Here is a 24,598-nt window from a genome sequence, read left to right as displayed (position 1 = left end):
TATCTGAACATGCTGATATATTACTGCAGTAATTCAACTTAAGGACCTTCCTCAAAGGCACAACTCCCTCCTGGGGTGTGAGTTGTGACCTCTTTCCAAGGTTATACTACTGAACTATTTGCAGTAAGTCTTTTAAAAAGACAGCTCAGCTCTGGGAATTGTTAGGGGAAGCCTGTAATTTCACACACATTTCCAGGTAAAGAATGAATTGTTTACCTTGATAGTCCACATCCCAGGCTGTGGGTCCTTGATGTTGACAACTTTGGCAGAGTTGGGAATGTGCAAGAGCTCAGTCAGGCCATCAGTCTCCCCCACGAGCTTCCCTGGAGGAAAAACACAAAAACTGAGGAAATTATTCATCTTTTCTGCAGCTTTGACTGATACAAATGAATTCTTAGAACTTAACATACACTTGCATGGCTGAGAATTACATATAAAATACTGACATAAATTGCCAAAATAAAAAGATGCAGCATTAACCAGCATACTGTAGATGAATGAAACAACATATGCTGACTGTGTGGATCCCAGATGATGTAATGTGATGGAAACAGTCCTATGATAGATGACTATGATTTATCTCTAACCCTAATCCTTTGTTCCGTATGTTAATGTTACAGTTAGCTGATTTTCAATAATAATTACTTCCTAAAACTTTCTTTCTCTTCTTCAAATTCTTCTGGTAGGATTGTGGAACCTTGATTCAAAATAATCAAAGAAAGTGTTTGCTATTTGATTTCAAGAGAGTGACACTAAAATCTTTTGTTCATAGTTGATGTTTAGATAGTTGATAACTTATCAGCTCTAATATGAAACAACATCCAGCGGCACTGAAAGTATGTTTATACTGAATCATATTATCATGTTTTGCCATTATCGATGCAAACAAAGATATACCCAGTAAATGGTAGATAAACACATTGGTGTTTTATATGGTCTCATTGTGTGTTTTATGGTATCTTCACATGTGAAAAATGGTCTAAAATGACTGAAATGGAGGTACTAGTTTCTTCATGTAATTTAACTGCCACAGATTAAGTGTATTGTCTCTTGCATACCTGAAAAAAAACACTTCCTAATATTCAAAATGTCAGTATAATCAATAAATAGACCCACTGACAATTATGTCGATGCATGGTCACACTTATCATACCCTGTGGGTTTTTTATCTCAATGTTTGGTGCTGGGCCACTGAGGGCCACGGTGACTTCCTTGAGGCTGGGGTCAAAGGGCATCTGCCAAGTGTTGCTGACCCCACTGAAGTGATCGGTGGACAACAGGTGGACCTTCGAGGACTGCACGGCCTCCTCCACCCATTTCAGGACCTACAGCGATGGGAAGGAAATGTAAAGAATGCGGAAATTACTTTGTGGAAAATGTACTCTCTGTATAATGGTAAAACAGCTAGATAAGGTGTGGTATTCTAATAGTTTTAAGTGTTAAAAATTAAAAACAACATTGTCACAGGAAGGCCATTAAAACATCAATAATTTACCAACACACACACACACACACACACACACACATTTACCCTCTCAGCTGCATAGAAGGTCATCCCCTCAACATGTGCAAAGCTTTAATCGGGAAGTTTCTAAAAGTCCCCCTATGTCCCGACAGTCCCCCCTTCCCCCCGTGACCACCACAACCACCACCACCATGAAGAATCCAACAGCTACTGTTTCAGAGCCAGATGCTTTTCAACCGAAAATATTTGAAAGAGCAGGCATCTGCTACATAAGAGTGATATGATATGTTGAATTCATCTCAAAAAGTTTCAGGTAAAAGCTGGGTGCAAAGGAATGGTCACACTCAAATAAAATAAGTTACTGTGTGAAATGAAAGTGTGTAAATTCTTCATGTGTCATGAATTTTCATACGTCTGTACTATAAAGTCACTAGCATTTTTGTACATAACTATAGTATATCAATTACAATTTACAGTCATTTCAATTTTTTCAAATAAGCACTGCAAACAAACCAGGGTAAGGTTTATTTGTAGCTCTCAAAACTACCTACAAAACTACTTTTCTATTTTACATCCTTGCTTCCTCTGAAATTTGTCAAGGTGTCACAGACAAAAGGATTGTTGCAAGTAAGGCTGACAATGTTTATGGTACGAATGATGCTGATGATGAGAAATAGAGAAACAGAGATATTGAAGTATTTCTAAAAAAAAAAAGAGGCAGAAAGAGCAAAGGACTTTGACTCAGTCTTAATAGAAAATTAACAATAAAATCTAGAATTCCTCTTTTCTTGAAAGAAAATTAATAACAGCAACTATTCAAACCTCAAGTTTTGACTTTCCGCCAATCCAACACTGCTTCAAGACGAATTTACATTTCTTGGAAGGGTTAAAAAGAGTTTGCATCAATCAATTAACAATTAAATGTTTCCAGCATATTTGATTTGGAGTCCAGACTTGAATGTGGGCACAGCAAAAGACATGAGAGGCTGTAAAACCCTCTCTACCATTTTATTTACACAGCTTAGGGGTAAACCCCTGCCCAAGTTCAAATAATTTGATCACTGTGACCAAAGCGTGTCTTTTGAAATCAAAACGTTTGTCTCCTGACTCTGAAACATGAGAACTTGTGCTTGAAAAACAGCAAAGAGCATAGAAGCGTAGCTCCAAATTTCTGTTCAGTCTGCTCTTACCTCATTGACTTGTTTCTTGTCTAGATGGAAGACCTGCCCAGAGCTGGTGGAGGCGATCTCTTCATAGGCCTTGTAACCGATGTGACTCCTATCATCGCAGTCTCCCGTCAGCACAAACACCACCTACACACACACACACACACACACACGTATAAAAATGTGATCTCTCTGACTCTGAATCAGTGTCCAACAGATTGCAGAAAGTAATATCCAAACCTGTGACTGTTTCTGCTGAATGAGCTGAAGGACTTCATGGGTCAGCTTGTAATCTTTGGAACGGGCATCTGTGAAGACGTAAATAAAGGATCCTGGCAAGGAGATCTCCAAAGCAATTTTAATGGCACCAATGCTCATCTCTGGACAGTCCCCACCTCCCTGAGAATGAGAATGGCATCATCAGCAAATGGTGTACATGTACATATGTGTGTGTGTGTGTGTGTGTGTGTGAGCCACCAACACAGTTTTCTGAATGTTCCAGTAAATATGTTACTGATAGTTTGAAGTTGAAAAAACCTGTCTAGTGGTGGAAATCATAAATACATTTTGTTCCAACGATACTGACAGGGAAAACAAACATAGAAGGCTCAAGAAAGTATGTCTGACAGTGTGACTGTCTCCAAGTAATCTGTGTTGCTTTGGCAATCGCTGCCTAGATTATGTTCACAGGCAACGTTTTTTCAAATGAATGAAGCACTACATAAAATATTACTCCAAAATCACACAAGGGAAGTTGGACGTACAAGACGTCTTAGGCAACAGTTTTAGGCAACAAAAACACTTTGGTTAAGGTTAATGATCATTTAAATGTTAAAAAAACATGTGCTTCAAATCATTGTGGACTTTTTTTTACTGTATTAAACCAAGACCATCTTTCTCTACCATAACCAAGTGCTGCCATTGCCTAAACAAAACCATAAAAAGGTGATGCTGTGGTTTCTGCTAGTGGATACCGTAAAGCAAGACAGGATGAAAAAAAGAACTACATATTTCACTCATATGTTCAGTATCAATATTTCTGCAATTTGCCTAATAGGTTAATTTACAACATTTTCTCATTATGTTGAGAGAAAACATAATTCAGCCAGCATTACGTTTCTAGCGAAACATACTTGCTGTTCCAATTTAGTAGTATATAAAGGTAATTTCTAGGAGGCAGGATTGGGTTGGTGGGGTCAAAGAGAGATGTCGTCTGAAGCATTCCAGCAGGCACATGTCTGTCCATCTGATGGGTTCAATAGTTAGCTTGGATACATCAAGAGAAACATCTGGAATGGAGTGACCCATGATTTTAGGCCAAGGAAGATGGAAGAGACAGGCATCCTGTCTCTTCTTGTACCCCATCATTTCCCCTCTTGCCAAAAATCTACTCCCCCATTCCCCTATTGCCCCCAGTACTAACCTTGACAACTCCCCTGAGCACTTTTGTTCTTGTGGCTCAAAAATATGAAGTGTTGCCTAACAGCACCTCCTTTAAACACAATGGCGTTGATGTCAAACGAGAATCTTTTCCATCCACTCTGGCCAAAACCTCTCCAGGAGTTGTGCAGGTGAGGAGGTGAGGTGAGGAAAAACAGACTCAGGAATGAAGCAGCGAGCGAGAGGAAACTGGATCTCTTCCATGCTACGCACCAGATTAACAGGAGCACATGCCAAGGATGCACAGACACTTGCCAAAGTCTTTCTTCAAAGGACAGACCTCTGAAGGATTCTTGTCTCTGTCTGTCTTTTTGTCATATTGACGCATGAAGAGTACTTGTTTTGCACTAGTTCTGCATTACTGATGTGGTACACAACAAGAGTCCTGCGCAACTTCCTTTCTCTTGCCAAGTGATTAAACAAAAATTTGAACTTGGCAGCACTTTATTAAGCTGTCTGGCCATTGTGTGTTTTTGTTTATACATTTGTTTGTAATGGTGCAGGAAGGAAAATAAACATGGGATGAAGAAGAGCATAATCATCAGCAACACTGAGGTCAACATATGGCCATGGTCTTGAACGGTAGACCCCCCTGGTTACGTTACATGGAGGATGAAATTCAATAATTGCATGTCTAAAAGTGGAGAAAATTAAATTATTGTTTGAGGCATCTTTCATCATCTATTTTAGACTAACTGATGAGACACATGTAAAACTGACTAGCGTGGCTACAATCTGCTGCTTTTATCAATGCCAGATGACCTTAGCGTCCAGGCTACTGCTGCTGTTCCCTCGGTTTGATGAACGTGACCTGCCGAACCCACCTGAACATACAGCTCTCGCAGCTCATACTGGAACTTCTTTGGGTCTGTTGTGATTGTTACAGGTCCAATCTCTGTAAAGAAACAACAGAAAGAAGCTCTGTGATTAATAGGCCACAGGCTGAAGTCTGCATCAGATGAAAAACTGAAAGCACTTTTGTTGCCTAAATTCTTCTCATGAGCCAAATATTAGTTTTGGCATATGCTTACGGATGTTCAGATTAAAATGTCACAATATGAACTGCAGTAAAGAGAGCTTCAGGAAAGGAGATATATTTAATAAACATGGAATGGGAGAGAAGGAAATGTGAGAAAGAGCAGTCAAACAAGTGATAAAGGAAAATATTAAAGCAATGATGAAATGGTTTTAAATACAGATCAGATATAACGACTTTGAAGATGTGTTGGTCTATATTTCCCTCTCCTGTTCAAACATCAGTTGCACTACACGCTGCTTTTGGACTGATAAGAAAACTGAGTTCTGGAAAGACTTCAATCCCTTCTGTCACTGATGTTCCAAAGTGTTATTGTGTACAGCTTGAATAGGAATGTAGATAAGATATATTATACTGCACAACAGAGCAGATAAAGGGCACAACTGATAAAGTCCATACTGACTGGGCATAAAAAATGATTAGTTAAAAACGCTGCAGTAAATAAAACACAGATTATGCAGTAATGGCACGACTGAACTGGATTGAATGTTTGATTGATGGAAAGTTCTAAAAATTGTCAGTCGCCCCAAATGAAAACATCAGAAAGTGTGGAAGGAAGTTTAAGATGCTGTTTGACGATCGAACAAGCACTTTGTGTGAAGCATACTGACCCCTTCGCCATCCCACTGAGATTACTCAAGCGCCTACTTGTGGCAAACATTCAAACAGAATAAACCAAACTATACAGTATAAATGAAGAAGAACGGACTTCAACTGGGTGTCTGGACTCATACATTATGTTTACATCTAAGGAATCTTGTGGTCCTTCTGTATATTCTTTTATATCACCTATCCACTCACCTTTGCACCTACCACATTAATGCTCCATAAAAGCAACATCAAAGTTCCTCAATCGTTTTCCCTCTCTACTCCTGCCTCTCCTATTGGCTCCTCTCTGGTTCCTCTCAGGAAGACGTTTCAACTTAGATACTGTTATATTCTCATGTCAATGTCTTCCCAGACTCTGACCTAAGTAAAGCCATCTTTGTCTGTAGTGCATTATAAAAGTATCACACCACCACCACAGAGCAACAACATGGCCTTTGCTCTGTACCTCTGCCAGTGTTGGTAGTCACTGCTGTTTCTCAGCTTTCTTTGTTCTATCCGTTAATGAGCTGCTAAGCCCGTTCTTGAGTCAAACTGTGTGACTTCAGCCACTGCAGCTGTGCTGTGGAATGAGCCTGATGAGGGGCTGCAAAAGCACACACATGTAGACACACACACACACACACACACACACACACACACATGCACACACACTACAGTTCTGCACATGCAGCAGATTGGAAAACAAGGGTTCCCTTGTTGGAGAGAGGGCAATTACAAAGGATCCCTGACTTTTGAAAAAGGATACAGTTTAAACTACTTTACAACAGTCTTCAACTTTGTCTTGAGGCCAGGACCCAAATGAGAAATTTAGATGTTAAGTGGAGTGCTGAGGCTGCTTAAACATACTTGTAGTATTAACATGGAGAACTTTTTATTCCTCTTCTCTCTCATAAGATCAAACATTCAAAGTTTTTGAATTTGACATAACTCATAACCGCATGCAATAAGGAATCAGAGGCATTTTCTTTACATTTCTTCTTGAGAACCACTCCACAAGCACTTCCAATTTCTATAATCACATGCACAAAGATGCAAGAAGTCTTTTTTCCGAGTGACCCAGATTTTGGCATCCTTGTGAATCCTCAAGGTGGAGAGAAGGAACATTTGCAGCGATCAGAGACGCTTTTTAAAACTAACATGGAAATGTGTTTGGCCGCTCTGAAAGGAACACGGATCTCAAGCCAAACTTTGCAGAGATGGAAAAGCTGACATCTCTTTCCTTATGGGAGAAGTTCCCATGGCTGTTGTAAGTATTCTTTAGACTATTTTGGCTACAGTGCCCCAAACCAGAGCCACCCTCCTTGCACCAGCACTGTGGAAAACCATAGCTAATGCTCATGACCTCTAAACATTATGAGATGAAATAAATCTCTTTAAACTCTACTTGTGTAATGATCTCTGACTCTGACATAGTATTAAGATAATGATTCCACTGCTGTTCAGTGTTACCTTTCTCTTTAAATGTGCATCTATAGACATTTGGAGACCTAAAAAAAAAAAGCCTGTGTGTTCTTTTTCAGTGCCACTTAACCAATTAAACAGTTACAAACATTTATGCCTGGGAGCTTCCCACTAGTACTTTGTTTTCAAACATATTTTCCCTGCCTTTCATTTCTTGCGCAAAATATTTGTATATTTTATGAAATCCCCATTGCACAAAATATCAGTAACTTTTGAGGCAAATTGATAGATTTATTTTGGTTAACTTAGTAGGCTCTGGATAAAGATCTTCCATCTTGAGTTTTATAGATAAAACGTGCGACTGCCACAAAGGAAATACTTTTAATGCTTTCTCTGTGATGACAAGGAACACATAAGTGGCACGAACAAGGCCAAGTGAATGAACTCAGAGTGAAAGAATGCTTGCAAGTCTGACAAGAAGAACAAAACAACAAAAGACAGAAAATGACCACCACAAACAAATCACATCGAAGGTCTGCATCTCTTCCTGTTTTCTTAATCTGTTAGTAGTACAAGTTGTTGACACAAGCGGACTGGAAGTAAATCATCCAAACAAATGACTCCAGGTCCCACCTTGGTATTCTTAAAGCATTCATCTGTAATGCCAGCTGTTAAAGCATGTATCCGCAAATCCCAAGTGAGCTTAAACACAGAAAGAAGGTCTAATGGGATGGAACAAACTGGGCAATTGTCCAAATGCAATCTCAGTTTCAACTCCTCTGACATTCAGGCTTAAGCTAATTTGCTGGGAATCACACGTGCATTCACTGTGGAGTGAGTTTCTCTTTCCTTAAAACATCAGCAGCGAGGAATTCAAAGGCCATCGCATTGAAAGGTCACAGACGTTAATGTCTTCCAAGAAAATAAATTCTGAGCTTTGGCAGGAATATATAAGACACAAGGTTTCACGAGCTGCTACATGACAGGCAATTGACAGAAACATTGTCAAATTTGTTCTATGTATCACTGCCTTTTCTGCAAAGTGGTGACCATGATATGATTTGGCAGTTTGGGAAAGTTTTGCTCTTTATATCCCCTGAAGCTTGCATCCTCTAAGACCTTCTGCCACAAGAGTTTATAAAGCAGAGACAACAATCACGTGTATAGTCTACAGCATTTGTTTTCATTTTTTCTTTCTTAAGGGCAAAAAACCTGGATGTTCCTAACTTGCAATTACTCCAGTTTATAAAAGCCTAAAAGAGCTCCAGAAAACCAGTGCTGTGACAATACAGACCAACGGCAACCAGAAAAACTCCTAAACTGAAACTTAATCAATACCAGCAGCATTGCAGTCAAAAAGGGTTGGGTTATTTTCCCTATTTACAGTCACCAGTTCATTCATGGTTCAAGATTTTTATGAACAAAATGCGCAACCATTATTTTCAAATTGATTTAATGAGCCAACGTATGTTGGACTAGTGTAAGATTACTTGAACAACAGTCTAGTAAAGTAGGTTTGATGCTTTTCCTCATCCAACAAAAGACAACAGGTTGTTTTCTGTTTGTGCAGCAGAAGAAATCCTAATAAACATGGAAATCCTTCTTTCTTTCTTCTTCATACGCATACACACATTCAAATGCATGTATTCTGTAAAGTTACACAACATGTAGCTGTTACAACACTTAACGGCAAGAGAGGCTGTAAACACACACACACTGCTTTCTGTCATTCTGCTGATTCAGGGTAAAAATCTGCCAGAGTGAGAGTGGCTGTCATCCCGACCGTCAGCTATGGGGCATAATTCACTTAATCAGCCCCACTGAGAAAACACATGTGAAACAGCACACTGTGCAATTAGCGTCCAGCACTTAACATACGGAACAAAGGTGCACACAGGTTTTCAGACATATATGTGTTAAGGAACATGAGTGAGTTAAGGAACATGAGTGAATTTACAATCCTAACACATATATGCACAAACAAATACAGTGTAGTTAAATATGTCATCAACATAAGAGTTCTGTGATTATCTCAGTATGAGTACATCACTACTAATAGATTGCAAACATATGTTATGTCTCTGTTGGGAATACAAAACTGAAAAGGTGCACTGCATACAAAAAACAATGTGCTGTATTTAATTGTTCACATTCTTTCTTATGAATTGTTTCTTTCAGTCAGGGGAAAGAAACCAGGGGAAGTAGCCCCTTGTTAGCTTTTCCTTTCTTTCTGTTTGACACAGATCTAAATCCCTAATTAAATTTGTTCAAATTGGCCAGCTTCACTCAGACACCAGTGGTGAAATCAGCCTGAAAGATTTTCCCAAACAGGAAACTGCAGCCTTGTGAAAGATTAATTCCTGCATTACCATATGTGTTGGCTATTTTAAAAGGGAAAGCATGGTGTAGAGGAAGTGGTTTGACCCTCTGACAGGATAATAATGTCCATTTATTTCAAATAAAGTCTCATTATTTCTGGCGTTTGACGGTGACACAACCATGTCTTCACTATTACAAAATAACCACAATTGTGGCACTGTTACAGAATCAGAAATGTGTTCTTTCAACACACTGAGTCACAAAAACAAAGCAGAATGCAACTATGAGCTACTTATTTTGCTATTTGTTCCCACTTCCAGTCACTATGATGTCAGAGAAAACTTTACAGACTAAACTATTGGAAATTTAGCATAGCGCAGCAGCCATCCGATAAACAGTCACTATTTCTAACTATTGACTCTTGATACTGCAGCCTCCAAAGACCAGCAGCCAACATAGCCTCAGGTCTGTCAGCATAAACAGGTCATACTTTGGATTGATTCAATACCTCTTGTACTAATTGTTTATTTCGGTCTCAAATGTTTTAAGTCCACAAGCTGCACAATATAAGCTTAATCTTGTTTTGACTTTTCTGTCTTCCTGTTTTGCCCTTGTTTTTCATCACTACATTTTTTTCTTTCCTCTCACACCTTTCTATGTGTCTCTCTATTCTTTCCTTCTCCCTCTTTTCTTTCTTACCCCTGCTCTTTCGCCCTCCCTGTAAGATGTCACCAGCTGGCATCTAATGACTGAGCTTTAGCCCCGAGCGACAGAGCTGACTACAGGCTTGATTTCAAACCGCCACAGACTGAACTTGTGATGGAAACTTCCCAACTCCCAACAACCAACAGAGAGAAGGACCACCAGGCAGTTACAGCACTGCCTCTCTTGTTTCACTTCACTTCACACAATTGGATGTGTCTCAAGATGATGGGCCACAAACCCACAGATCTCCATTAATGACAGTCATGAGTTCAAATGATCTCAAACAGCCATTCGCACACAAACATATAGTGAGACCAAACTGATGAACACACCGCACACAGGCGTGTAATCCCTCACAGATGCACTGCCTGATGGGGAGCGTGTTTCAGAGACAGATGACAGCTCTGAATCCTCCCACAGTCATCCATATGACTGGTTAACTCGTGCTGGAGACAGAACACAGACAAGGATGCAACCCGGGGAGAGCTCTTAATTAAGTGTGTGACGTGTGTGACGTGTGTGCCATGTGTGCTTTGTGTGCGTGTCTATAAATTTATGACAATCATTTATGGGGACGTGTGGTTCTGTGGTGTGGCCATTCATGTAACTATAGAAAAAGAGCAACCTTGCAGCAAAGGGAAATCCCTTTATCTATGTTTGAGTGTGTCAGTGCATATTAATCTGTAGGTGTGTTGGAATTAATAAGAAGAAATGCTGCTGTTGATATCAGTGATAGTAAGTGTATCCACATTGTCTCCATCTCATATCTTTCCTATCCCTCTTCTCTTTCCAGTAAAGGAGAAATATTCTATCCTAATAAACTGAGTTAATTGTAAGAGTCAGTTTTTCAAGTAAATTTAATATGATACAATTCATATTAAATTCCATATAATGTATAATTGCCTGATAATGCAATATCTAATGTTAGATGCAAACAATGCTTTTCTCTCTTTAACTTCAAACTAAAGTTATATTACTTCATAAAATTATATTCTACTGTAACGTAATAGTTTCTCGATGTTAAACTCTTGACAGCTGCATCTTACAAAAATTATCTGAGGAAATAACTGTCGTGCTCAACTGATGATTTAAGAAAGATGCAGGCTATCTGTCAACACTGACCATCTGTGAACTATTTTTGCTTAAAGGTCTTCACAAACATTATCTAAAAGTCATACACGCATAATAGGCAGTGTTAAGGAACTGAATGAGGAACTGATGTCGGCTTGTTAATGTGTACTTTTTGATGCTCCGTTTACATCTGGTCTGGGAAGCGGTGGGGTCAGAGGCAATGATCACAGTGGACCCTTCAAAGATCTCTTTTGTGTGAGATCCACATCACGTGTTGGCAGTCAAAACCTTTAGCCTAATTCTCACCACAAACTTTATATGAGCGAATGTGATGTGTGGATTTGTGAATTTCTACAAAGAAAAACTTAAAAGAGTGAGTTGAATGCGATCTGTCTGTGTGGTTGGGTCACTGCCCAGACTCTGCGTCTGATTACCAGCCACAAAAGAAGAATGTAGATGAGTACGGAGGGAAGCGAGGGCAAAAGTAAGTGAATAATTTATTGTTCGAAACAAGACTGAAGACTATTTGGCAAGATTTATGTGTCACTGTCTTCTGCATTGCCTCCAGAAGACTAGATTCACTCTAGTACATTATGTCTTCATGCAACAAGAGTGATGTTGAGATAGATTTTTGCATGTTGGGACATAAAATGTATGCTTTATTCGTCAATACTGTATGTTTACAGTTTGTACTGTGTAATAAACAATTAATGTATCCATAGTCCAGTATGTATTCAAAGAGAGTAGAGGGTGTCATATGCTGTACAGACTGTAAAACCCTTTGAGCTAAATTTGTGATTTGTGGCTGCAAAAATACAATAGACTTGACTTGACCTAGTAGAGATGAGATGTATGTGCTCCTGTACGAGATTCAAAGAAAAGCACCACTAGGAGGAATGAGTTATATTTTCTCAGACCTCGTCTGACCTCGTGTCTTCATGCTTCACTTTTGACCTTAACGGTTTGTCAACCATACTCTTGAACTCCGGACATGGTCTGGACAGGGTAACCAATACATAAATCCATCTGGAGCACATTAGTTTAACTCATTTTCCTGTGTTTCAGTTATTTCATTATAGTCAACAGTTTTTTTCACTTGACTTATTTAGCAAAATTGTTACTTTACAGTGATATTTAACTTTAGTTTTAGCTCACTGTACTCTACAAAAAACTACACTGAGCATTTTGAATTTGCGACAGCACTTCTCAAAGCAGATGTTCCACATAACAGACCATTTCAACAAATAACAGACCAATTCAACAAATAATGTAATTGCCTTTCAGTACTCTGTAGACTCTTCTGGCCATAGAAGCTTTATCGAAACCACAACACTGCAGCCTGTTATGTCTACAGCTTTTCAAAGTTATGCTAGGTCAGGCATTGTTGATTATATTTAAAGCTTATCTGTCTATGGACATCTTTGAATCCAACTTTATAAAGGCAATGAAGGTGTATTTTGAGATTAGTCAGAATTTTCAATTAATGTCTCGTCTGGTTTGTATTAATATTATCCCATACAGCTCTCATTTATCTGCAACCATCAACTTGGTGGCTCAGGTCCATTATTTGCAATCATGACCTCTTGCAAGTAACATTGGGCGAGACGTTTAAAAATGGTGTAAACACAAACAATGCTGCGTAAGCCTCAAAGGAATGAGACTGAGGGCGAACACATGTTGTCAGAACAGTGTTGTTAATTCCTTGCTCCACACCTCCCCACTTTTTTTTACATAAGGGCACTCATTTGTCTCAAACCCTTCACTTAACCTTTTGCTGTTTCTATCAATATTGATTGATGGTGGGGTTTCTAGGTCAAGTCGTAATGAATCATCCTAAATGTGAAATACAAAAACAAAAAAAACTTGTGGTCATAAGTCCCGGTGACACCATTGCACAGTTATAACAACAGCTTACAAAAGCAACCTGCTTAGAGAACTAACCGCACCCCTGATGGGCTGTGTTGTGCAACATCTCCATTACCCATAATGCATCATTGCAAAGAGGTAAGACAGATGTTCATTTCATTGCCTTGACAACTTATTAAAGATGAGAGAGAGGGCTGGAGAAGAGGATGAAAAAAGACAAAGCTGTGGCTTAGAGAGGCATCAGCCATCTAAATGCTTCTCACTGAAAGGGCACAAAACTGGCACAGACAGCAAACACACTGAGAAATGTGCTGTTTGTGTCATTTCTACATATGGTCTCCATTGCAGACAAAACGGCCAAAACCCTGAGACTTGGCTAGGTCCGATTCTATGATTCACTCTGAGAAAAAAAGTACTTTAGAATTAAATGTGGCCTTTTAATTGCCGGAATTGCATTAATTTATCTTAAAATGTAAGTGGGCGGTTTGAAAATAAATGGCAACAACCTCAATATTACAACCACAAAGCTGCAAAACTCATGACCATGTATTTTATGACTAATGGTGTAATCCCAGAGCGCTAAAAAGTTACTGAGTGGTGTTTTCTGTTTGGTGTGTTTTTGTTTTACTGAGGAAATTCTAATTATGCATGCTGAAGCAGACAGAGAAACCTCAGATGCAGCAGATCAGCACTGTCGACCACACACAGAAGCACACTCAGATGTCTGAGGCAGTGATTTTCAGCCAGGGTGCCACAGCACACTAGAGCTGCCTCAGATTGCCCCCGGTCTGTTGTGGAAAACTTGATTATTTTGGCTTTTCGAGGTTGTCAAGACAGTTGACCAGGAGCTCAGCACGTGCTTGTCATGAGTTTGACACAGAATGCCAGGTTCATCAAAACAAACTCAGTTTCACACTAAAAGTGATGCTGCATTCATAGGCACTGAACACAGTATGTGTTTTATTCTGTAATGTCTCCGCACCTTATTGTGCAGAAATAGTGCTATGGCATAAAATATCTTGGGAAACACTGGTCTAAGGTGGTCTCCACCACTGAGGCATGGAGATGGGATGTCATGATACATGACTTCCCCTACACATACCCCTCAGAAGTAGGGGCCAAAGGTCACTGAAAGCCTGACCTTCAGCCTTGCAGCCTGTAATTCCCTCAACATTTGTCAGATTCAGAGACGTTTTCCACAACCACAAACCACACCGACCTTCACATTAATCAACATCCTTAGACGACTTGAGACACCTTGTTGTATCATCTCAACTTCTATCCCTTGCCTATAACCTTTTGTCCTTTCCTCTGGTCCAGACACATGGACATGTCACCAGTTTTGCAGCCTTTCAGGGAATGCTTCAGCACTACACACCATGCTTCTGTGGAGGTGGAGGAGACCTAAAAAAGGAAAAGAATATACCTGCAAAATTCAATACTGAGGAGGGAAAACAAAAATGCATCAAGCACAATACACTGCACATTGGCCAACACTGTCACTGTCCAATTATAATCCTTCATGGCAAAACAACAAAACTGTTTGTTCAACTTCATCCATTGTGACCAATGAGCTCATCTATTTTTGTAAACAATGCATGCGCTCACTTCAGAGTTCATACTGTCGCTGAAAACTTCCTGCTCATTATTTGCTGTAAACTTGTGGTTCTGCGATACTAAGATCATTAACCTTTTACAAGGATGTAATTCCCTGCTTGGTCTTCTTGGTAAAGTAAATCTTGCCAAGTAGACAGAATTTAATTACAGTAGCGATAATTTATTTTTCTGGCCACTTGGAGGCGACGTAATGAGGCGTAAACACAACACTGATATATAATCACCTCATAAAGTCGTTGTGGCAAACAACAACTTTAGAGTCATGTTTGGAGTCATGTTTCTTGCCACCTGACAAATTTAATGTTCCAATGTTCTTTCTCTTTTTAGCTCTGTTTTAGTCGCCACCAATTCCTGAGTGAATTATCTGTCTGTCTATTCGCTAAATGCTTCACAATGTTCTCCAGATGATTGCTAATTTAAAATTGTCTAGACGCTAAAACGTTACGTAGAGCTGAGAGATACTGCAGAGTCGCTGCAAAAAGAAAAAAAAAATTCTCCGTGATTTGTCACAACGAGCGACTTCCTTCACATTACACATTTGATCCATTGTTAATATAAATGTACTGATTACTGCAGCTTTAAGGCTTCTAATCTGTAAAAGAAGAAAGAAAGAATCAAACAAATTTCAAATAAACAAAAGAAAAGCTTGGCCATTAATGGTTCGAGAGTAAATGTCACTTTACACACGCCAGTCCCATGGCTGAATCCTTGCATGTGTTTCAACTAAAGTGTACATGGACAGCTTACACAGTATTGTATAAAAACACAGCCAACATGAGGTCACTGCATACCAAACCATGGGAATGTTCAACTTTGGCAACAGATCTATATGGACATAAATCCAATGTTTTCCAAATTAGTCCTCTAGACACCAAAAGTATGATGTAAAACAATGAAATCAAATGAATCTGTGCTAAAAAGTCTTTTAGAAAAAAGGTTCCCTTAGTAATAATGTCTAGACATTGATCTTCAGGGTCTAAATTGACTATAAAAGTGCTGATTTGAGAAAAGCCCTCATTGAATGGGCAACAGTAAAAATGCTGAGGTTGCTGCTTATTATTATGGGTAATAAAGTACTAAACATGCTGACTGGCAAATACTAATATACAACATAGTGTACGTATGTCTGCAGCTGGTATAGTTGGCAATAGCAGCTGGAAATTGTCCACTTGGATTCCAGGGCAGTGACTATGAAAGACTGGTTTGAGACCCATGCGTTTGTTGTAGAGGTATAAAAATTGGTCAGTATAATGATCAGATCATAACTATATCTTAAAAATCTGGATGTGGTCCAAACCATCTCCGGCTACTACACTGTTACAGCAGTGGACATGACAAACTGTAAGAAACAGCATTAAAAACAGCAGCTCCCCACCAGCGAAAAGGCAACCAGCGGCAGCTGTTATCAAAATCACCTGACTTGCCCCGGGTGTTTCGCTCTCACAAATAAATGGATTTGGAGTGACTGGCTGCTTATGCTGTGGACACATGGTAAGAGTTAGAGACAGGTCAGGTAAACATGTCTGCCACAGAAGAGGAAAAACACATCTCAGACATGCAGCAAAACATGCGTTTGTGACAAATTAAAATCCATAAACACAGTTAGTGGTCAGATTCCTCTGTGATGTGAACTGCCAACAAAACACAGTTCAGGTTCAATTTCTCAGATCTAATTTAACATCAGCACATGTTTTATGAGGCAGATGACTTTCTTCTTTCAGCAACAAGCAATTGTGTAATATTCCCAAGGTTTTACAGCGTTTAATCAACTTGTCTTTTAATTTCCTTATTCTGCCAAGATGAAAAAAATGTTCAGTTTCACTTCTTAAACTCCTCTTCTTCCTCTCTTTGTTCTTTAAACCTCAACTCACTTCCTGAGATTAATCTTTATGTCCTACCTAATAACTGCATTCTCACTGTGTTTCTTCACTTCTTGGCTACTGCAGCGTGCTCCATGTTCTCATTCATGCTCAGACAGTTACCCAAAAGATGCTGCAACACAAACAAAAATCCAGCCATGAAAGGTCAAGAGGATATCGGTGAGAGCCCAGACAGTGATGTCTGAAGAGCCTTGAAGGTCACAACCAGGTCATGTGAACCTTCAGGACCTCAGGATGAGGCTTGGAATTCAACAGGGTTTGGAAAATAAATCCAACGCCTAGAGGGAAACAAACCAGACTTGGTCGTAAGTACAAAGTAACAGAAATGTTTAACAAATGGGTCATTTATTCCAAATGGATTCATGTCAACTGGTGCATCTAAAGGTCAACTACCTGTGACTTTTCTAAACACCAGCAACATCCTTTATCGGTAATTAACCTTAGAATCTCCTAAGCTGTCATATATAAACTTGCCCACAGGAAAGCAGAATGGACAATATTTTAAAGTGTTCCTAAAGCAGCCCTCAGGTATGAACTGCCTTACAAGATGAAAGGGGGATAACCCCTGAGTACCAATTACAAAGTCAAATGGAGTTGAAAACGATTGTGCTAAGAGCACCTCAGGGCACTTCAGAAGGTGTATGTACAGTCCTAAAAATTAAAGACCATTTTAATATTCCAGAGTAGGACTATTAGAACATGAAACACACAGATACACACTGCAGTCTGCTGCACTCTTCTCTTCCTCTAATTCTCCAAAATCTCCACCTCTCTCTCTTTTGACATTCCTGCCTAATAGGATCATTATTGACTCTGTCCAGCTAAACGCAGGCTCCTTGTAATCTCACACGGGCGGGGTGGTTCAGACAAAAAACGGCTGCTCTGAAAAGAAGAAAACAAAGGGAAAAGGGGATGGTGGAAAAGGACGCTGAACACCAACAAAGGGAGCTCTGAGATGAGCGCCTTTGATCATGCAGAGGAGGTAGAAGGTATCCCGTCATCTCCTCTCATCACTCTGTGCCCAGGCCTTGCTCCATCTCCTTCTAACTGAAGATTGCTGGCAGGAAAGGTTAGCAAGGTAGACCTCTACAGTGCCCATAGAGTCAGAATCCTGAGTCTGAACTACTTGATGTGAGCAAGCTTAAAGTAGACAGACATCACTCAGTAAGCCAATCAATCAGTCTATCACTATGAGGTTTAGTGCTGACTTTAAATGTGTTTGGTATAGGAATTGTTTTTCATAAACAGCCTGTCAATATGACCCTAAATATAAAGTCTGGGCAACCAAGGATTGGCATGTCCTTGCCTCGCCAGGGCAGTCACCTGACCTCAATCAAATGTGTTTCACTTGCTGGAGACCAAACTCCCCAAAACAAAAAATTGGAGATCCCTCCACGGCAGTTCTGGCAGAGCATCAACAGTGAAGATACTAAATGGGTCACAGACTTCAGCCAGTCGTTGGCTGAAGGGCTTTGCAATTACCGTATTTCCTCAAATAAAAGACAGTACTCAATTAAAAGCCAGGTCTCCAATAATGGCCGGGGGCGTGGGATATTTTAATAATAATGACGGCTGCAACACTATCTGAGCATGATTAACCAGGGTAACTGGGGTAACTTGGCTATGCTGGCTAGCATACATCCATGAGCGTGCTACCGGCATGCTGCAGCTAAGTGGTGCACTGCCAAAATGTTCCAGTTGGAACCCAAGAGCTAGAATTATTGTTCCGCACATCGTGGATGTGGATTACTAACTAATCAGAAGTCAGAACTTTAACTGTATAATCTTTATTTCATTTCAAACAAAATATAACAAATTCCAAAAAGAGGACTCCACAGATTTAACATTATACTCCTATAACATTGTTGTTGGACCCACAATGAACATTTAAAAGATTAAAAAGATCAGCAAAACCAGATATATTGTCTTTTTTATTTTATGTATTCTTCCTCCTTGTCAAAACCTGGTGTCTAAATTACCCATAATAATACAACTCAACTTAACTGCACGAATTCCTGTGTGTTATGCTGATAGCGGCTAACATATACTTGAGCCACTTGCTTTAAGCAGAGATGAGGAGTGAACTACAGAGGTCTGTTAACCTCACTTCTCTCTAACTCCACATTCCCAATTTTTTCTTTTCATTTTCAAACCTGTAGTCTTCAGCCCCAACCAACACTGACTGAAATTACATCACTTGAGACAATTTATTAGACTTTGTGCAGCTCCCTCTGGCTCCACAAAATGCATTATACCTTTTTTCACATATAGAGTAGTACTCCCCAGTACCTGGCGGTGGATTTCCCCTTTAATACTCTAGCAGCATTGAATGTGTATAACTGAGGCATGCATGGTAGGTTCCCCACTGTCCCACGGCACTGGGCTCTGACCCATCTCAACCTCAGCCAATTAAACACTCACACAAGCAGGTACAAGACACACGTACAAACATACAGCCTCTCGCAGCATGGTAGTATTTACAAGGGCAAGCATGTGTGCGTAAGGACGTCAGCAAAGCCATGAAGACCACAACATGGAATCTTAGCAGACTCTCAAAACAAATTTGCGGACACATGCACTAACACACATACATACTCTTCATATTTCATATCAACTTAACTCCTTAGAGTACATTCTTTATACATTGTAGAGAGGCCTTATTTATGGTCGATTGAAAAAAAGAACTGTTTGACAATATTCCTGGGATAAAGGCTACATTTCTTGGCTGGGGAATGGTTGGAGTGTTGTGAAATAAAGTTTATTTGGCTGTAAATTCTCGAAAAAAACACTCCATGAGTCCGGAGAGTCTTCTTGCAATACACCTTTGATGTCCTAAAACAGGATTCCTGGACTATTGCTACAGAAGAGTGATGTTCATGTTTGCAGTTTGAATGTGAATGCCATTTTCAAAAGTAACCAAGGTCTGAAAGGGTAACGCAACAGGGTAGCCGAAACTCTATCCTACAATGGTTTCATTGGAGTGTTCTCAGACTGTAGTGTTAAATACACAACCCCTGTGCCTCAGTAAAATGACTTGTCAAGTATCCTCTTGCTTTCGTTCTTTCTCTCCCTGCAGGATGGAGGAAAGGGGGGAGGCTTCCTGACTGATCTTCCCACACAAGCCTGACCCCAATATCCAGGCATCCTCTTGACACTCTCTCTTGACACACACACACACACACACACACACACACAAAGGCAAGCACGCAACACAGAGTGACAGAAACACAGACACACAAACACACACTCTAATGTTTACTGTGTCAGATTGCAGTGTAAATAAAGGGGAAGCTCTGGCCTCTGATTTAAAAGGAGCCAAATCAAACAGGAGGGAGTGCATTATCGCACCGGGTCGGATGGAAAGCAGAGAAAAGGGATCTGTATCAAAATGAAACAAAACTTAAATAAAGGTCCCTAGGAAAACAAAACTGATCCAAGGGTCTGGGATATAGTCAAAGGAGGACAAAAAAAGAGACAGGGGCAGAACAACATTTGGGGAAATGTTCAGCTACCCCGGCTTGCAGTGTGCTGTGCTAATCATTCCTCTATTCCCGTGGGGGTTTTGGAGAACACATTCTGACATCCTCGTAAACATTTTAAGGAGCAAACGAACGTCACGAGGTGGTGAGGGACAAACACAAAGACATAGAAGTTTGTAAAGAGAAGACAACAAGGAAACTGTTGCAGTCTCACTTTACTATAAGAGAACAATCCTATAATTACTTCCTAGTAAGGGTAACATTTGCTAAGAATTAAGCCTTGAAGTTAGATACAGGTTACAATCAGTGCTATTTCACTACTGTTGCTTTTGTCCAAGATACAGTGGATTGCAGCTCTTTCATCATCTGCTAATGATCTGAGATTTTCTTCCCCCCCCAGAGGTACATCATAATGAATTCATAATTTGTTCCATTTGTGTATACTGAGCATATTTCTTCCTTGAATATAAGTATTATTCTAGGCACAGAGCAGGGTGCTTGTATCTATGATTGAGGAATCGAGCTTAAGAATTTGTGACATGCTGAAATTTAGCAGAGGAGAACAAACATCTGGAATAGGAATCTATCTCTTCACTACACAGATCACCTCTGTCTATTCATCTGTCTCTCAGATCTCTCAGTGTAAAGACAGATCTGTCTGTCTTTTCACCTGTTAAGCCCATTAACTGACAAACGTTTTAAATATACAATATAAGCAGTCAGTAGGAATCTCCAATTATGAGAACAGAAATCCTACAGCACATTTTAGCAGATTATTAACACATATCAAAATACACAGTGCCAATAGCAATAGCATAGTAGCATAAAAGCAGAATCAGTGCCATAACATACTTAAAGGCTGCTACTGAGTGATAGACACACTTTGGATCCCTACAGGAATATTTTATGATCGTCTAGGTTTGTGGTTTGGTGTTGTCTACACTGAAAAAGGTGGTTCGATAGTGTGACTGAACAAGTTTCTTTAAAGTAAAAAAAAAAGTTTATGCTGCACACTTTACGTGACCATGTTGATGGAGTGTTTTCGCAGGTGGACACCTTCCACTTCTCACCTCCAGATCAGCTCACAAACCCCCATGACATGGCATGACAGCAGTCTTTGATGGTGTTTTTGCATGCAGGTAAGTGAGTTCTCCCCCCTCTCAGAAAATAGTAATTACAGGGACTTTAAATCCTTACAGAAAGTCTCTCCATCTCTAAAACATCCAAAGTAAAGCTGTGGTTGTGATGGTAAACAAGACTTACATGGAAAGTGGTATAACTAAAGTAAGTCACAACACACATTGAATGCATGCTCTCCAGTAACTTTATGTGCTTGCCATACTCCCATACCACTATCCAGGACTTACTCTTTAAGCAAAGGTCATGATGTGAGTCCTGATTATTTGAGCCAAATTATTTGGATTCTTTTTTTTAATCTATATAACTTCGGACCTGCTCCTGCGACCTACAAGTCAAGGTTACTGTTAAATAAGCCCAATGACAGATTGTCTCAACATTAGCTGCTCAGAATGAGAGAGCACCCATGGGTGATGATAATCATCAAGCTGCATTGCAAACCTTAAGCCACACACTAGCCCTGGCGGAATGCTAATGATAGTGACCGCCAGGCTGAACATCTGTGTGCAGAGACAAAATCCCCCTGAGTCCCTCCTCTGGAGGTGTGAGGAACATTAGGCATTCAAAGGGCGGATTGTGAGCAAACTATCACATTTCTCACTTTTCTGTGTGCTTTTGTTTCCACAGCAAGGAGTAAACTCCAAATAATCAAAAAAAAAAAAAAAAGTGTGCAGAAACTATACAGAAAACCTAAAATTGTCATGCGCAAAGAGTAAATCAATAAATGAATTTGACTTTTAATTTCTCATATGTTCATCTCATTACCTGGGTCATGGAAGGGGACCAGGGCAAAGTTATACAGAGGTCTCTTCGGTCTACTCAGAGATGTCTCCAAAATCTTGGAGGCACCCTCGATAACCTGGACCAGGTCGTCGTACATGGAGCCGGTCACATCAAAGACAAATGCCAGGGTGGATGCGCCCTCCGGGATGTCCTCCTTTGAGGCTCCGGTCCCTGCGTCTTGCCCAGTGGAGAACGCCACTGACAGCGTAAGGGACAACCACACAAATCTGGTGCCCATTTCAGATCCAAGAGTCTTCTCAAGCAAAGTTTTTGGGTACTTTGTTCTCGCCAGTCGCAACCTCAAGGTGAATCTCGATATATAGGCAGAGACATCAGGCTCTCAAAATTGGCTAAAAAGTATTTAAAAATGTCTACAAAGGACACAACATTAGCCCTATAAAGGAATTTGTCGTTGGTGTTGCTGCGGTTTCATGCGCCTCTTTGGTTTCTTCTGGAGTTTCTGTGCGCAGGAGTTGCAGCCTTTCACCTCTCCTTGAGCTCGGTTTCTGAGGTCCCAGCAAGCAGCTCAGTGTCTGTTCTCCTGTGTGAGAGATCTGCAGTCAGAAGTCCTTGTTCAGCTCTGTCATACAAAGACCACCTCTCAGCTGGGCAGAGAGTCTCCAAGGCGCAAACTACCCCATGCAGGGAAGCGGGGATCTGATTGGACGAGATTTTTTTTGGATGACTTCGAGCGACCCCCGTGTATAAATACTGTTTTATCAGTGATTACGGCGAATCACAAACAGCTGCAGTGCTATACACGTTATCATGTTTCCCATGATCTAATATCTGCTGTCATAAATGTGTAATTTTGATGAGTTTAAAAGCCAATAATCCACTTGCTGCAGCCACTACAGATCATCTGAGGAATACTGTGGAATCTGAGCAGATTGCATGCAAATTATTGGAAGAGAAATCAATGTGTATCCTAAAATACAGACACAGAAAGGAAGAAATAGTTTGAAATACTGAACTTCAATGCATGAGTCAAATAGGAATGAGAGCAGAACAATCAAAAAGTTGTTCTCCACTTATTTTGAGCTCTCTATTGCCATCTAGGGGTTGTAATATGACCCTACACTTAATATCCCTCATACACATTTTGGGTGTTTCATTCATTCAGTGTGCAAATTATAAAGTGATTAACAGTCTTAGCTGGGATAGATATCTACTTATCGTCTTGTAAAATAGTAGTAGACATGCTGTAAATTTATTGAAAAGGTGGAAACAGCAAAATAAATAACTCGATACCACCACCAAGAACAATAATAGCAAAACACAAAGAGGTTTAAAAATGAATAAAACTAATGTAAAAGAAAAATAAATAAATAAATAAAAGAAAGAAATCTGGAATAAAAATTGAGGTAAATACCAATTAATAAAGCGTTGTCATATTTAATTGGATTTCAGTGTTTAGCATTTTGCAATCAGTAGCACTGATGGCATGGCAGAGGTCAGCAATCAGTTTCAACCGTGGGCAATTTTTTAAAACATATTTTATTGGTTGTTATTTCTTTTAATTAATTTAAGAATAAAACTGTTTTCATTTCACAAAAAAGGGCAGACATATGTTTTGTGTTGCACTACGAGACTGGAGATGTCATTGATCATACATATATATATATATTCTATTATCATAAAATAATGAAACTACCTCACATCATGGACTGTCACTTTCACAACTTGCTTCAATTAAATTCTGTGTGAGAAAAAGCTAAGACACCAAAGGACAACTGTTGATCAATAATGATAAATTAATAGGAGAAAATAATGAGAATAATGATGGTTGTATGATGGATGATAACATACCATATTGAACAGTGTTAAGGTTTTTTCTGTTTATGAGAAATGACATGAAATTTGCACACATGTAAGTTTTTCATTGTATATTTATTGCCCCAGCTAATTCAATCACAACTGCATACTATATTCTTGTTTTTTTGTTTTTCGTCTGTTTTTTTGGAATGGTTTGGCATAAGTTGTTTTGCGCCAAAGAACAAAAATAAAAAATATTGTCATGCTCATGACTAGATAAAATATTTAATCAACATCTATCTATCAGTGTAGCCTAAAATGCTCAGTGAACAGTGAGTCAATAAATAGGAAAACAAAAATAAAGAGGAATTAGGGTGAAATTAACTGTAAAGATACAGAATGATTTGTTTGGAACTGACAGTTATACCTGATTATGAAGACCTCTGGGAAGAATCTGTATGTCAATTTGTGTTTTTTAGTTTTAATTTCTAGATTGTACATCCTTGGCCATTATAACATGTTGTATGTGAATTCTTAGCCATTTTCATCCAAGTACTGTGTGAAAAATATATCCTAAAACCATATCCATAGATCTATCACTAAAAATGTTTTCAGTGGTTGATTTCTCTGCATGCATCTTTTGCTCTCTGTTCTTCTCAATCGTTATAAAGAGCAAACATGGATGTATTAGAAGAGCTCTTATACATCCATGAATGCAAAAATAGTATACTCTGTCACTAGGGGGAGCTATTACACCACTGACAACTCATATAGAATAAGATCAGAGCTACTTAAAATGGATTAGAACATAGGGACCAGACACAGATCATGAACCAAGATGATTTGTGAATAAACAAAGACACAGGACA

The 24,598-nt window shown here is 39.5% G+C and overlaps 1 protein-coding gene across 2 annotated transcripts in view; it reads right to left on the bottom strand.

Moving 5' to 3' along the window:
• Window positions 1-23,096, bottom strand: part of hmcn1 (hemicentin 1) — an 87,606-nt gene extending 64,510 nt beyond the window's left edge. Inside the window, exons 1-6 of one of the 2 annotated variants that reach the window (XM_044360712.1) lie at window positions 21,957-23,096; window positions 4,896-4,966; window positions 2,872-3,030; window positions 2,656-2,778; window positions 1,154-1,325; window positions 217-323 (exon numbers count right to left, since the gene is read on the bottom strand). In XM_044360712.1, the coding sequence (XP_044216647.1) occupies window positions 217-323; window positions 1,154-1,325; window positions 2,656-2,778; window positions 2,872-3,030; window positions 4,896-4,966; window positions 21,957-22,212 (888 nt within the window). In that variant the 5' untranslated portion in view covers window positions 22,213-23,096. The remainder of the gene's footprint in view (window positions 1-216; window positions 324-1,153; window positions 1,326-2,655; window positions 2,779-2,871; window positions 3,031-4,895; window positions 4,967-21,956) is intronic. The other variant, XM_044360713.1, reaches the window with a different exon arrangement.
• Between the last annotated feature and the right edge of the window lie 1,502 nt (window positions 23,097-24,598).

Source organism: Thunnus albacares, chromosome 9, assembly GCF_914725855.1.
Source record: "Thunnus albacares chromosome 9, fThuAlb1.1, whole genome shotgun sequence".
Lineage (NCBI taxonomy): Eukaryota > Metazoa > Chordata > Actinopteri > Scombriformes > Scombridae > Thunnus > Thunnus albacares.
Note: the sequence above shows the minus strand (reverse complement) of the source record. Positions and strands in the feature narration are given on the sequence as shown.